The sequence below is a fragment of the Pygoscelis adeliae genome, unplaced genomic scaffold (genome assembly GCF_000699105.1).
Source record: "Pygoscelis adeliae isolate BGI_AS28 unplaced genomic scaffold, ASM69910v1 Scaffold582, whole genome shotgun sequence".
NCBI lineage: Eukaryota > Metazoa > Chordata > Aves > Sphenisciformes > Spheniscidae > Pygoscelis > Pygoscelis adeliae.
Genome location: NW_008824281.1, coordinates 1,139,726 through 1,151,663, shown reverse-complemented (window position 1 = coordinate 1,151,663; position 11,938 = coordinate 1,139,726). Strand labels below are relative to the sequence as shown.

The 11,938-nt window shown below is 50.9% G+C and overlaps 2 protein-coding genes across 2 annotated transcripts in view; one reads left to right on the top strand and one right to left on the bottom strand.

Annotated features, from left to right (window-relative positions):
* Positions 1-3,935, top strand: part of FEM1A (fem-1 homolog a (C. elegans)) — a 13,912-nt gene extending 9,977 nt beyond the window's left edge. The window contains exon 2 of the mRNA XM_009318431.1: positions 5-3,935. Coding sequence (XP_009316706.1) covers positions 5-1,973 — 1,969 coding nt within the window. The 3' untranslated portion in view covers positions 1,974-3,935. The remainder of the gene's footprint in view (positions 1-4) is intronic.
* A 4,505-nt stretch (positions 3,936-8,440) lies between these two features.
* On the bottom strand, positions 8,441-11,052 carry TICAM1 (toll-like receptor adaptor molecule 1). Its single transcript, XM_009318409.1, has one exon. The coding sequence runs from the start codon at positions 10,868-10,870 to the stop codon at positions 8,684-8,686; it is 2,187 nt and encodes a 728-aa protein (XP_009316684.1). The 5' UTR covers positions 10,871-11,052; the 3' UTR covers positions 8,441-8,683.
* Between the last annotated feature and the right edge of the window lie 886 nt (positions 11,053-11,938).

The following is an 11,938-nucleotide window of genomic DNA, read 5'->3' as shown; positions in this document are numbered from 1 at the left end:
GGAGCCGGGGGGAGCGGGAGGCGCTGACGGCAGGGCCCGGCGGGGGCGACGGCCCCGGGGGAGGGAGCACCCCGCTGCTGATCGCCGCCCGGCACGGGCACCTGGAGGTGGTGGAGTACCTGCTGGATCACTGCGGCGCCCGCGTGGAGGAGGGAGGCTCAGTCAACTTCGATGGGGAGACCATCGAGGGGGCCCCGCCGCTCTGGGCGGCCTCTGCTGCCGGGCACCTGGGGGTGGTGCGCAGCCTCCTGGATCACGGCGCGTCAGTGAACCAGACCACGCTGACCAACTCCACGCCACTGCGGGCTGCTTGCTTTGATGGGCACCTGGAGATCGTGCGCTACTTAGTCGGGGAGCGCGGGGCTGACCTGGAAGTAGCCAACCGGCACGGACACACTTGTCTGATGATTTCTTGCTACAAAGGGCACCGGGAAATCGCACGTTACTTGCTAGAGAAAGGGGCTGATGTCAACCGCCGGAGCGTGAAGGGGAATACGGCCCTGCATGACTGCGCTGAGTCCGGCAGCCTGGAGATCCTGCAGCTATTGCTGCGCTCCAAAGCCCGCATGGAGAAAGATGGCTATGGCATGACTCCTCTGCTAGCTGCCAGTGTCACCGGTCACACCAACATTGTGGAGTACCTCATCCAAGGAGGGCTGCAGCAGGAGGAGGAGGAGGTTGCAGGGAACCAAAATGGGACCTGTGCATCAGGTGGGAGCCATCAGAGGTGCTGCAGCGCTGACAAGGAAACTCCTCAGGGCTGCGATGAAGAGGGGTGTGAGAAATGTTGTGCCTCAGCTTCCAGTCAGGATGAGCAGCAGGTCCCTAACGTGTTCTGCACTCGAGAGGCTGCTGTGGAAGCACTGGAGTTGCTGGGTGCTACCTTTGTGGATAAGAAACGTGACCTTTTGGGAGCCCACAAGTACTGGCGAAGGGCGATGGAGCTTCGGTGTGAGGGCGGGCAGTACCTGCCTAAACCTGAGCCCCGGCAGCTGGTGTTGGCCTACGACTATTCCCGGGAAGTGAGTTCGCTGGAGGAACTGGAAGCCTTGATTACTGATCCAGATGAGATGCGCATGCAGGCACTGCTGATTAGAGAGCGCATCTTGGGTCCTTCCCACCCAGACACTTCCTATTACATCCGTTACCGAGGGGCAGTCTATGCTGACTCCGGCAACTTCGAACGCTGCATTAACCTATGGAAGTATGCTCTGGACATGCAGCAAGGCAACCTGGAGCCTCTCAGCCCGATGACTGCCAGCAGTTTCCTTTCCTTTGCTGAGCTTTTCTCTTACGTGCTTCAGGACCGCTCCAAAGGCACTTTAGCTACCCACTTGGGCTTCTCTGACCTCATGGGAGTACTGAGCAAAGGAGTCCGGGAGGTGGAGAGGGCGCTCGTGCATGGCAAGGACCCTGTAGTTGATTCAGCGCAGTTCACCAAGACGCTGGCCATTATCCTCCACCTGGTCTTCTTGCTGGAGAAGGTGGAGTGCACCCCGGAGCAGGAACACCAGAAGCGCCAGACCATCTACCGCCTGCTAAAGTGCAGCCCCCGGGCCAAGAATGGCTTCACTCCTTTGCATATGGCTGTGGACAAAGACACCACAACAGTGGGACGTTATCCCGTGGGCAAGTTCCCATCGCTCCACGTTGTGAACTTGCTTCTGGAGTGTGGGGCTGACCCAGACAGCCGTGACTATGACAACAACACCCCGCTGCATGTTGCTGCCCGCAACAACTGCCCACTGATCATGAGTGCCCTGATGGAGGCTGGAGCCCATATGGACGCCACCAATGCCTTCAAGCAGACTGCTTATGAGCTGCTGGATGAGAAGCTGCTCACCAAGAGCATGATGCAGCCCTTCAATTACATCACCCTCCAGTGCCTTGCTGCTCGCGCCCTGGACAAGCACAAGATTCCCTACAAGGGTTTCATCCCTGAGGAGCTGGAAGCCTTCATTGAACTGCACTAGGGCGGGAGAGCTGAAGTCCCCAGCCTTTCCTGTCACCTGTTTCACCCCGCAGAGGTAGTGCAGCCTAAGATCTCAGGCCATCCTTGCCTAGGTGCCGAAGGCCGTCGCTGTGCTGAGATGGGCTGCGAGCTTTGTCCTCATCTGTCACCATCAAGCTGGCGTGCGCAGGGGTAGGGGAGGAGGAGGCGGCTCGAGAGCTCATGGCTGTCCCTCATTGTTGTCATCTTCAGGTACCAGATATCTCCAGTGCACTGTATCCAGAGAAGGCCGCAGCCCCTGCCCTTTCCCATGCCAACCGTCTTGTCCTGAGAAGGAAGGAAAACGGAGATCCCTGGGACCTGCTGTCTCTCCCATTAGTGCTGGATTAACTCAGCGTTAAGCTTTGGAGCAGCTACACATCACACATGTGCTCTAGCCCTTCCCATCCTAAATACCGAACAGATAGGAATGCAAGTGAGGAATAAAATATCTTCCAACTAATTCTTTCCCCACCCCGTTCTCAGATTTGGTACAGTATGAGTCTAACAGCCGAGTGGCTTGTGCTCTGCTGAGGTAGTTGACTTGCATGGCAGTAGGGCTGGGTATGCTGAGGACGTTTTTTTTTCCTCCCTTGGTTGGCCAAGTAGCAAGTGGTGTTAAAGGCCTGAGATTTCAATGATTGTGCATAAAGCTGGGTTATTTTTTCTCTTTTAGAGCCAGGCCCTATCTATGCTGCAAGACATCTTCAATCCTGTAAGATATAGTAAGGTCAGTTCTGGTTATATAGTTTCATCAATAGATGTTGGTTTTGATGAATGGGGAGGAAAAACTGCTACCTTAAAAAGAAAATACTAATGTGGTGTTCAGGCCCTTAGCTTGCCCGTTCTGCACACGTTCACTCCCTTCCCCGCGTGGAGGTCCTTTAGCTCCAGAGGTCAGCAGGGATTGAGCTGTACAGGGTGGTTATGGCCAGGTTTCAGAGCCAAACCAGCACACCTTGAACCATCTTTGAGGATGTGCTCTTGGAAGCCCTCTAGGATGGGAGGTACTTGTAGCGTGGGTGGTGCTCGGGGGGTTATTAAAGCAAGTGAGTGTTGGTGACATGTTTGTATGAGGGTGGTCTGAAGGAGGAAGCAAGAAAGAAATGACAGTTTAAGGTGCCTTCTTATTCTGAGGTTTATTAGTATCAACCAATTGGGTTCTCTTAATTATCCCGTTCTGAAACCTACACGGAGTGGGTTAGCATCTGGTTTTGGCTTTTGATTCTTTTTGCAACTTTACTGAGGATGGTGCTACTTCAGAGATTGAATTTGGAATCTCATTTGGCTACTATTTGGGCAAGCTCCTTTCTTTAATTAGGATGCGCACACAACTAGTTTTTCTCTTTAAATCCGTAGTCTCAGGGTAGGTATTTGCCTCCATTAGCAGAACCCTCCTTGGTGGTAAACAGTCAGTGTTGGTAAACATGATGCTGTTCTTCCAGCAGTTTATCTTCTTGCAGGGGGAGTGGCTGGGCTTTGGCAGCCTGTGGCTCATTTCTTGGCCCCGGGCAGAGTGGAAAGCACAGTTGGGGGTGAAGCAGCTGCCTCTGAGATTTGGGAAAGGTCAAGACTGGGAGAGTAGAACCCTGATAAACAACCATGCACTATATGCTACTGAAGCTTCTCTACTTGTATTTATAAACCAGCATATCCATATGCCTCAATAATCCAATGCTCTCTGCCTCTTAAGGATGTTGTAGATCTGCCATTACATTTTTGCAGTGTTAACTATAACATTTATTTATAAAGCAAGGAGGTTTAACTTTTATTGAGATGTAAAGTGCAGAGTTAGTTTAGCTACATTCTATTTTTTTTTTTTTTTTCCTTTTGGCTGAAACCTGAACTGAACTGCAGGAATGGAATTTGTTAATTTGTGAGCTGATGAGCGCTCTTAACTTTAAATAATAAAACAAAAAATAGCTGCTAGAATGCAAGTGCCTTGGACTTCTTGCTGGTAAGCCTCTATTTTCAGCTTGTTTCCTAGGGATGGTACACTTGTGGGTATGGAAACACTGGACATTTGCAATCAACAGATGTGATTGTTTCATTTCATCTGAATTTATTCCTGGGAAAAGCTAATCTGTACTCCAATTGCAAACATTTCCCCCGAAAAAGGGTAGCACTGACACTGAAGTGACACCTCTATATACATTGCCTTATCTTTTGATGTAATGCAGCAGTGTGAAAGGGTGCTGCTCTGTTGACTCAGGTATTACCTGCCTTATATATGGTTGGGACTGTGGGCACAGCAAGCAGAAAGAGGCATGCAGTGTGGCTATCATCAATTTATGTTTTTCAACCCCAGAGGAGGTCAAAAGCAGACAGAGGAATTAAAGGGACTGGAGTTAGTTCCACACAGGAATTGGGATTTCCAGAAATGCTCAGCCTTCCCCACAGAGGATGGGAGCAGATGGATAAAATATTTGAATGTTTGTCCCTTCATTGATTGCTCCATCCTGAAAAGTAATTCTTGATGGTTTGATCAATGTTGCTGCCTTCTGTTTCCTTTGAAAATGCTGGACATGACATTTAAGCAGTGTCTGCAGCTCTGTGGGATGTGCTTCTCCCATCAAGATACTACTGCTGTGCTATAGGTGATCTTCAGGTACGTAGGTGAGCAGCTGCCACCGCAGGTACAAGGAACCGGGTAGCCTCAGGACTGAGGCAGCAGCTGATCGGTCCTGACTGTGGTGCTCTCTGACTGCAGTCCCGTCCCGTGCGCAGAGCTGCTGGGAGGAGAGCGATGAGAAGGGAGTTCTTCCACAGCTGGGATGGGGAAGCAACTCTGGAGCAGCTATGTTGTGATCAGGTAGCTGGGGGATCCAGTCACGTACAAAAGCCTCAAGGAGGAGAACACTTTGTGTGATAGAAAAGGGCTTTAAATTTTTTCTTTTTTAACACATAAGTAATCTGTAATTGTATAGTAAGGACCCAGCAATTAAATGTTGATAGTAATTATTGGGTGGGATAAATCACTGCATGAATTTAGGGGTAATTAGAATGAACAGTCCTTATTTATTGTAGGTGTGGTCTGGGCCAGCTCCAGTATGTGGGGCAAAACAAGGAGTTGTGGGGAGCAGTGAAACGTTTCAGTGATGATTTTGTTATCTGAGTAATTATCTTGGACAGGGAGTGGAGTTTTTTTTTCACTGGGGTGGCTACAGGCCTTCCTGTAGCACACTGCTCTGCAGGAGCCCTTCTGTACGCTGCCACGAACAAAATGTCTGCCTTTTATTCTTTTCTTAAAACCTAAGATGTGCTTTTCTCTCTCTAATACTGGTAATTGTCCCTCTTGACAATAAAGCCTCCCATACAGGTTTCTTTAGATAGTGCAAAAGTGGTGAGAAATTCACTGGGGTTTTCCTGGTGCCGTTCTATGGACCTCTTTGGATCCTCCTAATGCCGTAAGATGAGTGTTTACGAAGAAAGCGGCCTAGAGCATAAAGATAGGGATACTGTGTCAGCATTTCCCAGGTTCCCAGAGAAACTGGGGAAGAACGAGGGGGTCACAGGCACACATGCATTCTCCTGGTGAAAACAAGGCCCTGGTGGCAAAGCTTCCTTTCCAGGTGAGCAACAGCAAAGAGGGCCCTGAAAATGTGGGAAGAGTGAACCTGTTGCTGCGGTTAAAACAGGGCTGTGGCTCTTTAGTGGAAGTTGCTCCCAATAACCTTTGAGCCTCTTGGCCCTCCATGCGCTGTAAGCTTAAAAAAAAAAACCCAACCCTGCAATGTTTTACAGTCTGCTGCCATGTCTTTCCCTCTCCCTTTCTCCGGTCCAAGCAAACTTGATGTGACCATGTTAAGGTTGTTTACAAGCTAGAACAGCCTCCGGTTGACTAGTTTTGCATGACGTTTATTTATAGAAGGCAGAAGAGCTGGGGAAGGAGTGATGTATGTGTTTTCTCCCAAGGGGAGGGGCTGTCCTGGTGGCTGCACAGCAACAACTGCAGTGTGACAGGAATTGCGGTAACACAATACCTATTCGAACAAAGGTGACGTAGGGGAGAGAAAATAAGGAAATAGAAGGAATCCAAGCACTTGGAGGATTCCAGCAGACTCTATAAAGAGTAAATGAGTTAATACATTGTCGCTGGGTCCTTCGAGGTTAAAAGCCAAACTGTTTCAAGCTGGAAGCCAACAACTGATGGCAGCTTTTAAATAGCAATGCTTTTATGTGGTTCTCGTTCTGCTCAGGACAGAGAGGGCTTTGATTTGTCTGAGCCTGGTGTCTTGTGCTAGTTGTCAGCCAAGGAGGTCCAGGAGGAGTTAAGCCTCCTTGAGGTAGGGGGGAGGGAGGCAGAGAGACCTTCTATGGACAGATCTGTGAGAAAGGACCTGTGGCCTCTTAAAAGGAAATTCTGTGGCATTTAAATCCAAAACTGTGACAGCCACTGTTCTGTTGCAGTTTAAGAGTAGGGACACATCAGCTCTCGGCTCCTACATCTGGTGGTGCCCAGGAGCTCCAGAGCTTGCACTGAGGTTCGGTCAGTGCCCACGCTCTCCCGCATCATCCTGCAGACATCTTCGGCCCCTCCTGAGGGGCGTACGCTGCTTGAAAATAAGAAGGCAGCAGTTGCAGCTTTCAACACAGGGCAGGTGGAGGGAACTGTCCTCCTTTATACTGTTACCTGCTATCCTCTGGGGAGCCAGGACTGAGGAGAGACTCCCATACTGTTCTCTCCTCCGTGGTGGGGATTCATGTCTCAGTAGTGAGCTTTATTTAGTAGGCTGGTACTTGTTTGGGAGGGCGTGCTTGGTGCAGAACGAGCTTGAGGTAGATTGAGCCAGAAAGGAAGAGTGAGAATTGGGACAGTCTTTAGCCTGGTGACCAGAGTACTCCCTGAGAGGGGATTAATGTCAGCTGAACAGTCTTTTCTCCAAGGACATACTAATGTCTTCCTTATGCAGGTGTTGGTTGTAAGGCTTGGATGGTTCTTGGACAAAGACTACAATCCAGAATTAGGCCCTGTGAGTGCCCAGCTTGGGTAGTCCCAGGTCCAGGATGGCCTGTAGGAGTCCTGCGCTTTGGCTGCCAGACCGTGCTGGCTCCGCTCGATTTGAAATGTACTGGGACAGCTATTCAGAGCGACACAAGCGCATGCACATCTGCAGAAATACCTGGAACGGGGTCACCTCCCCTGTATCAATCACACTGGCCCTCGAGGTCCACCTTAACGGGACTTGGCAGCTCTTGGGCTCCTTCCTAGGGTGAGGAGTAGGGCGAGAGCTGCCCTGCAGCTTGCAGAGGCCCCGGTGCAGGGTGACTTGACTCTAGAGGTCAATGCTGTTGGCTGGGTTCTGGTCCGAAGAGGGAGCAGTCTCATTTCTAGTCTGGTGGCTTTGGGCTGACCTCTACTGACAGAGCAGGCAAATGGCCGCGGCAGGAGGCATTGGAGGGAGAGCATGGGGTCTGGGGCTTGGCTTTGGGCACCCTGCTCGTGTTAAAAGCTCAGTACAGATCTGCCTGGTATAGCCCTCACCCAGGTCCTGCAGAACACCTCCCCCATTCCTGGCCTTTCTCCACCCCTTCTGTAATGCTCTGCTCAGTGCTTTTTTTCCGTCAAACTTTTTCCTCAAGGGCAATAACATAAATAAGTGGAGTAATCTCCGTAGGGAACATTACTCTGTGCAACAGCCAATCTAACGGGGCCCTGGTCCCACTTCTGACCTTTTACAACAGGTAAGAATGGAGGAGTGAACACTCAGCTTCTGCATCCTCAGACTTTCTCTGCCCTTCCCCCCTCTCATTAAGTAATTTTTTTTCCCAAACACAGCTTTACTGTAAAGATTCTTATTTAGCCGCCTATCTGGTGCATAGTCTCAGTTCTTTAACAGAGTTTTCTTAAATACAAAAATACTTTCCTTCAAGCCATGCCTCCAGGGGCACATGGGAATTTTGTCTTTCACAAACAAAAAACTTCTCTCTCTGTAGTTTCAGAAGGGAACTGGGAAAAGTGATCTCTTGATGCCTGCAGCCTCTCAGAAGGCTGTGAAGCTCGTTTCCTGAACCTTCCTGGGTCTGGTGCGAGAGGCTTGGGGGAAATGGCGCTGCTGCTGTGCTGGAGCAAGGGGAGTGCGCCATGCATGCAAAGTAGGCGTTGGTGTGAAAGGCCGAGAGGATACTGTGTGACAGCGAGCAAAGAGGACTGCTGGAAGAAAACGGTGGGACCTTGTGGTGCTTAGCACCTTGACAGGGGGCCACAGCGACTCCCTAAAGCATCCCCTGAAGGTTTTCCCTCAAATGATTTGGTCAGCAGCAGATTATGAAACAGAAGCCCAGTGTGCCATCTCCCAGGCCCCTCCACCCCAGAGGAACAGACATGCAGAACAGTTTTCCCAATATCCCTGACTGCCCCTTTGCTAATTCTACAGGAAAGAACCAGAGAAACACAAATAAATTAATTAAAATTTATTTATAAAATCTTTCAGTAGCCTCAGAAAATCAGGAAAAGAGTTTTCTCAGTTACTTGAAAATAAGCACAAGGAAAACAGTCTCAGGAGATTGCAACCTCTTTTGTCCAACAAAAGAGAAGGTAATTTTCTCCTGTGCTCCAAGAAAGTGGCACCTTTTACCCACAGTGAAATAAGAATAGTCCCAGTCCCAACAGAATCACTATGATCTAGGGTTTGAAATTAAGTGTGAGTGTCCCTGGCTTTGGCTGACCTGCTGTGTCTCTGATCAACCATTCTACCTGGTTTCTTCCTCGCTGTCCTGTGGACCTGGTGTGACAGTTTCTACCTGCATCATGTTGTGGTTCCCAATCTGAACCATTCGAGCATGTTGAATGATGAGGGGCGGGGTGCCTCCTGGACCTGGCATCATGTTGTAGTGGCCTGATGGGAGATGAAGCGGTTGGAAGGGATGGGGACCCATATGAGGAGGCATGGGGTGACCAGCGGGGGGAGGTGGGTATGTGGCAGGAGGAACAGTCGAAGCGGGGGGGCACCGCTGTTGGGGTGATTGCTTCAGCGGCTGCGGCCGTGTTGCTGATGGAGGCACCTGGGCAAGGGAGCCAAGGGTCAGAGCATCCAAGTTCTGCAGTGTTTGATACTGTTCCTGATACAGCTGTAGTTTCGCTCTCTGCATCTGGTCCCACATGGCTTTCCTCTTACTGATCCTGCTGGTGGTAAAGGTGTTCTGCACCATCCTGGAGAACCCAGGAGACTTCTCATTCAAGGGCATCAGCGCACCGAGCGTGCTGGGAATCTGACTCTGCTCCAGGGGGTTCTCCTTGGGCACAAAAGGGATGACTGAGTCACGCTTGGATTGTTTCAGGATGGACTCCATCAGGGCAGTGTTTGTCTGAAACATACACAGGTCACATGGGAAGTTCTTGGTCAGCAGAAGGATGATGAAAGCAGAGTTTTCCATAGCATCCTGGAAGCAAGTCAGATGGCTGCGTCCAGCAATTAAGAAGTCCTCACAGAGTGTGGCACCGTTGGGAACCCCCATGTTCTCCAGCAGGTCCTTGACCCGATGGGCAACAATCTCATCTTCACTAGCGTGCAGGACAACAAAAGTGAAGAACTTTCTCTCTCCACCATCTGGCTCTGATGTGTGCACTGCTTCTACAGCTTGGAGAGGAGGAGGCCAGGATGGAGAGGGGGATGAGTGGAGGGGAGGGGGATATGATAAGTTGGAAGGAGCTCCCCGAAGATGAGGGGGAAGGGTTGGGGAGAAGGAATAGGTAGGAGAAGGAAGGGGACATGCTGAAATGGAAGCAGATGCAGGGTTAGAAGAAACGCCTGCTGGAACATAGGAGTCCTCCATGGATGGGTGGGCAGGACCAGTATCCACTGTAGCTCGTGAGTCAGGAAGACCTGTAGATAATTGCTTTTCATCTTGCTTTTTGTCTGTGCTTTCTTCTGGTGCATGAGGTTCTCCTGCCACTGTGCTGGAAACATCACCACTTTTGACAGGTTGGTTCACAGCATCCAGTGTGGGCAGCTGCGTTTCAGGAATAGGGAGAGTCGGACAACATGAACTGACCTGCAGAACCTTCTCCGGTTGGGGGGCTTGGGCACCTGTGTCCTGCCCAGGATGAGAGTTGGGTCTGCTGGCCCAGCTTGTTTCCTCCAGGCTGTGGCTCCGTCTGTCCCCGTCAGGCTGTCCAGCACTGCCGGTGCTCCCTTCGCACAGCCGGCTGGGCTGGGGGACACGCTTGTGGGAAGAAGGCTGGGTGTGAAAGACAACTGTTGGCGACGCACTGATCTCTAAGTGACTTGTGAGAGAGGGACTCCCCAAGGAACACAAGGTCCGTGGGCCTGAAAGTTCTGAGTTGCCTCCAATCTGCACTGGGGAACTTCTCACCACGTAGTCTGGGCTGGCCATCTGGTGAAATCCTATGCCCCCATCAGATCTCAGCGTCTGAAATTTGTCACCTGGGCCCATGCTGATGGCAGAGCCATGTTTTTCCTGGTCCTCAGCTGGGATGCTGTTGAGCGTGTCCCCCTGAGTTTCCTTGCTGGCGTTGCAGGTTTTGGTGGCGGCCTGGCAGGCTTTGTCCATGGCTTCATGACTGCACAGTTTTTCCTCCGCCAACACTGAGTAGATCTGTGCCAGAAGCGCCATGGCACCTGCATCCAGCTGGGCAGGCTGCAAATCCTCCCCATCTTCCTGCAGTCCTACAGCGCCCAGTTTGGTCTGGTGGACATACTGGGCTGCCCGGTTATCTCTCAAGTCATCCAAACAAATTCTTGCATCTGCTTCTTGCCCCAGGGTAAGCAGGACCATGGCTTGCAGTAATTTGCTGCTGGGGCCAAGTATCAAGTGCTTCAGTTTATATTTGAGGCTAAGGAGTTTATCTTGTGGGATCTGGGATAGAATATTAAAAACGTCCTCAAAGCTTGGCTGGAGCTCGGCGCTCTGTGCCATCTCATCAGCTGGTGGCCCAGGCGATGGACTGAAGCAGCATGGATGGAAAAAGCGTATTATGGCACTTGGAGCGAAGGTTTGTTCCCCTGCGGTGCTCTGTGATGCCCTGCTCGCACTTTAGGTACCGCACAACCGATGGCTCTTTGCTGCTCAGGGGCTCATCTCAGAACCGGCATGTCTCTGTCCTGAGGAACCTGTGAGAAGAACAGGGGACAACGTTCAGAAATAGTCATGTGGGGAGCTGGGGGGGGGTCCTCGCAAGGCTTGCAGAGCTCCCAGGCTTTCCCTCACAGCTCTCAAGTATTTTTGCATCTCTTCAGTGCTTGCAGGTCTGCCAGTACTCCATGCATTATTCCAACTCTGTTATTAAGCAAAGAGCAAGTTCTTTGCATTCATTTCACGTTAATTACAACTGTTTTAAAATAATTGCTGAACTAATAATGTATTTATGTAAATCCAAGTGTCTGTCTCCTCCAGGCAGCTGGTTCCAGCAGCCTCGCAGGCTCCTTGCAACGGGCAGTCGAGGAATAAAGCGAGCTTAGAGGAAGCCCTTTCAAATTGCTCATGCCAGGAGGGTTGATAACCCATACACAGCCAGTGTCAGGCTGCCTAATGTAATTGTGGACATAATCTCCATCCACATCTAATCCCTGCTAAACCCTTGCACTCACCAAAGGCCTCTGACCGGGGTTAAATTAAACCGCAGAACTTGTCCGGAGTGGAGGTGCGGGTGCCCGGGGCGTCCACGGGTAGCCAGGAGGTACACTGCTCACAGGCACTGACGGAGCTTGGTGGAAAAGCGTTCCCTATTTAAAGGGAGCACCAGCGAATCCCCCCAAAAACCTCTCAACTGGGGAAAGTTTATAATTTCAAATTGTTTTTTTCTATCTCATAAAAATCCTCTAATTGCCTAATGAACGAGCTCGAGCTGAACTTGAGGAAGTTGCTGGCACTTTCCATTAAAACCTCTGACTCAGTGAAACGGCGGCAGGAGGGAAGGGAAGGCGAGGCGAAGAGAGGGCAGGCGCTCGAAACGGCAGCCGAAACCTTTGCAGCTTGCTGCTGCCC

Bases quoted from the DNA above. Each gene is read 5' to 3' on its own strand.
- TICAM1 (XM_009318409.1), bottom strand. From the start codon at position 10,870: ATGGCACAGAGCGCCGAGCTCCAGCCAAGCTTTGAGGACGTTTTTAAT.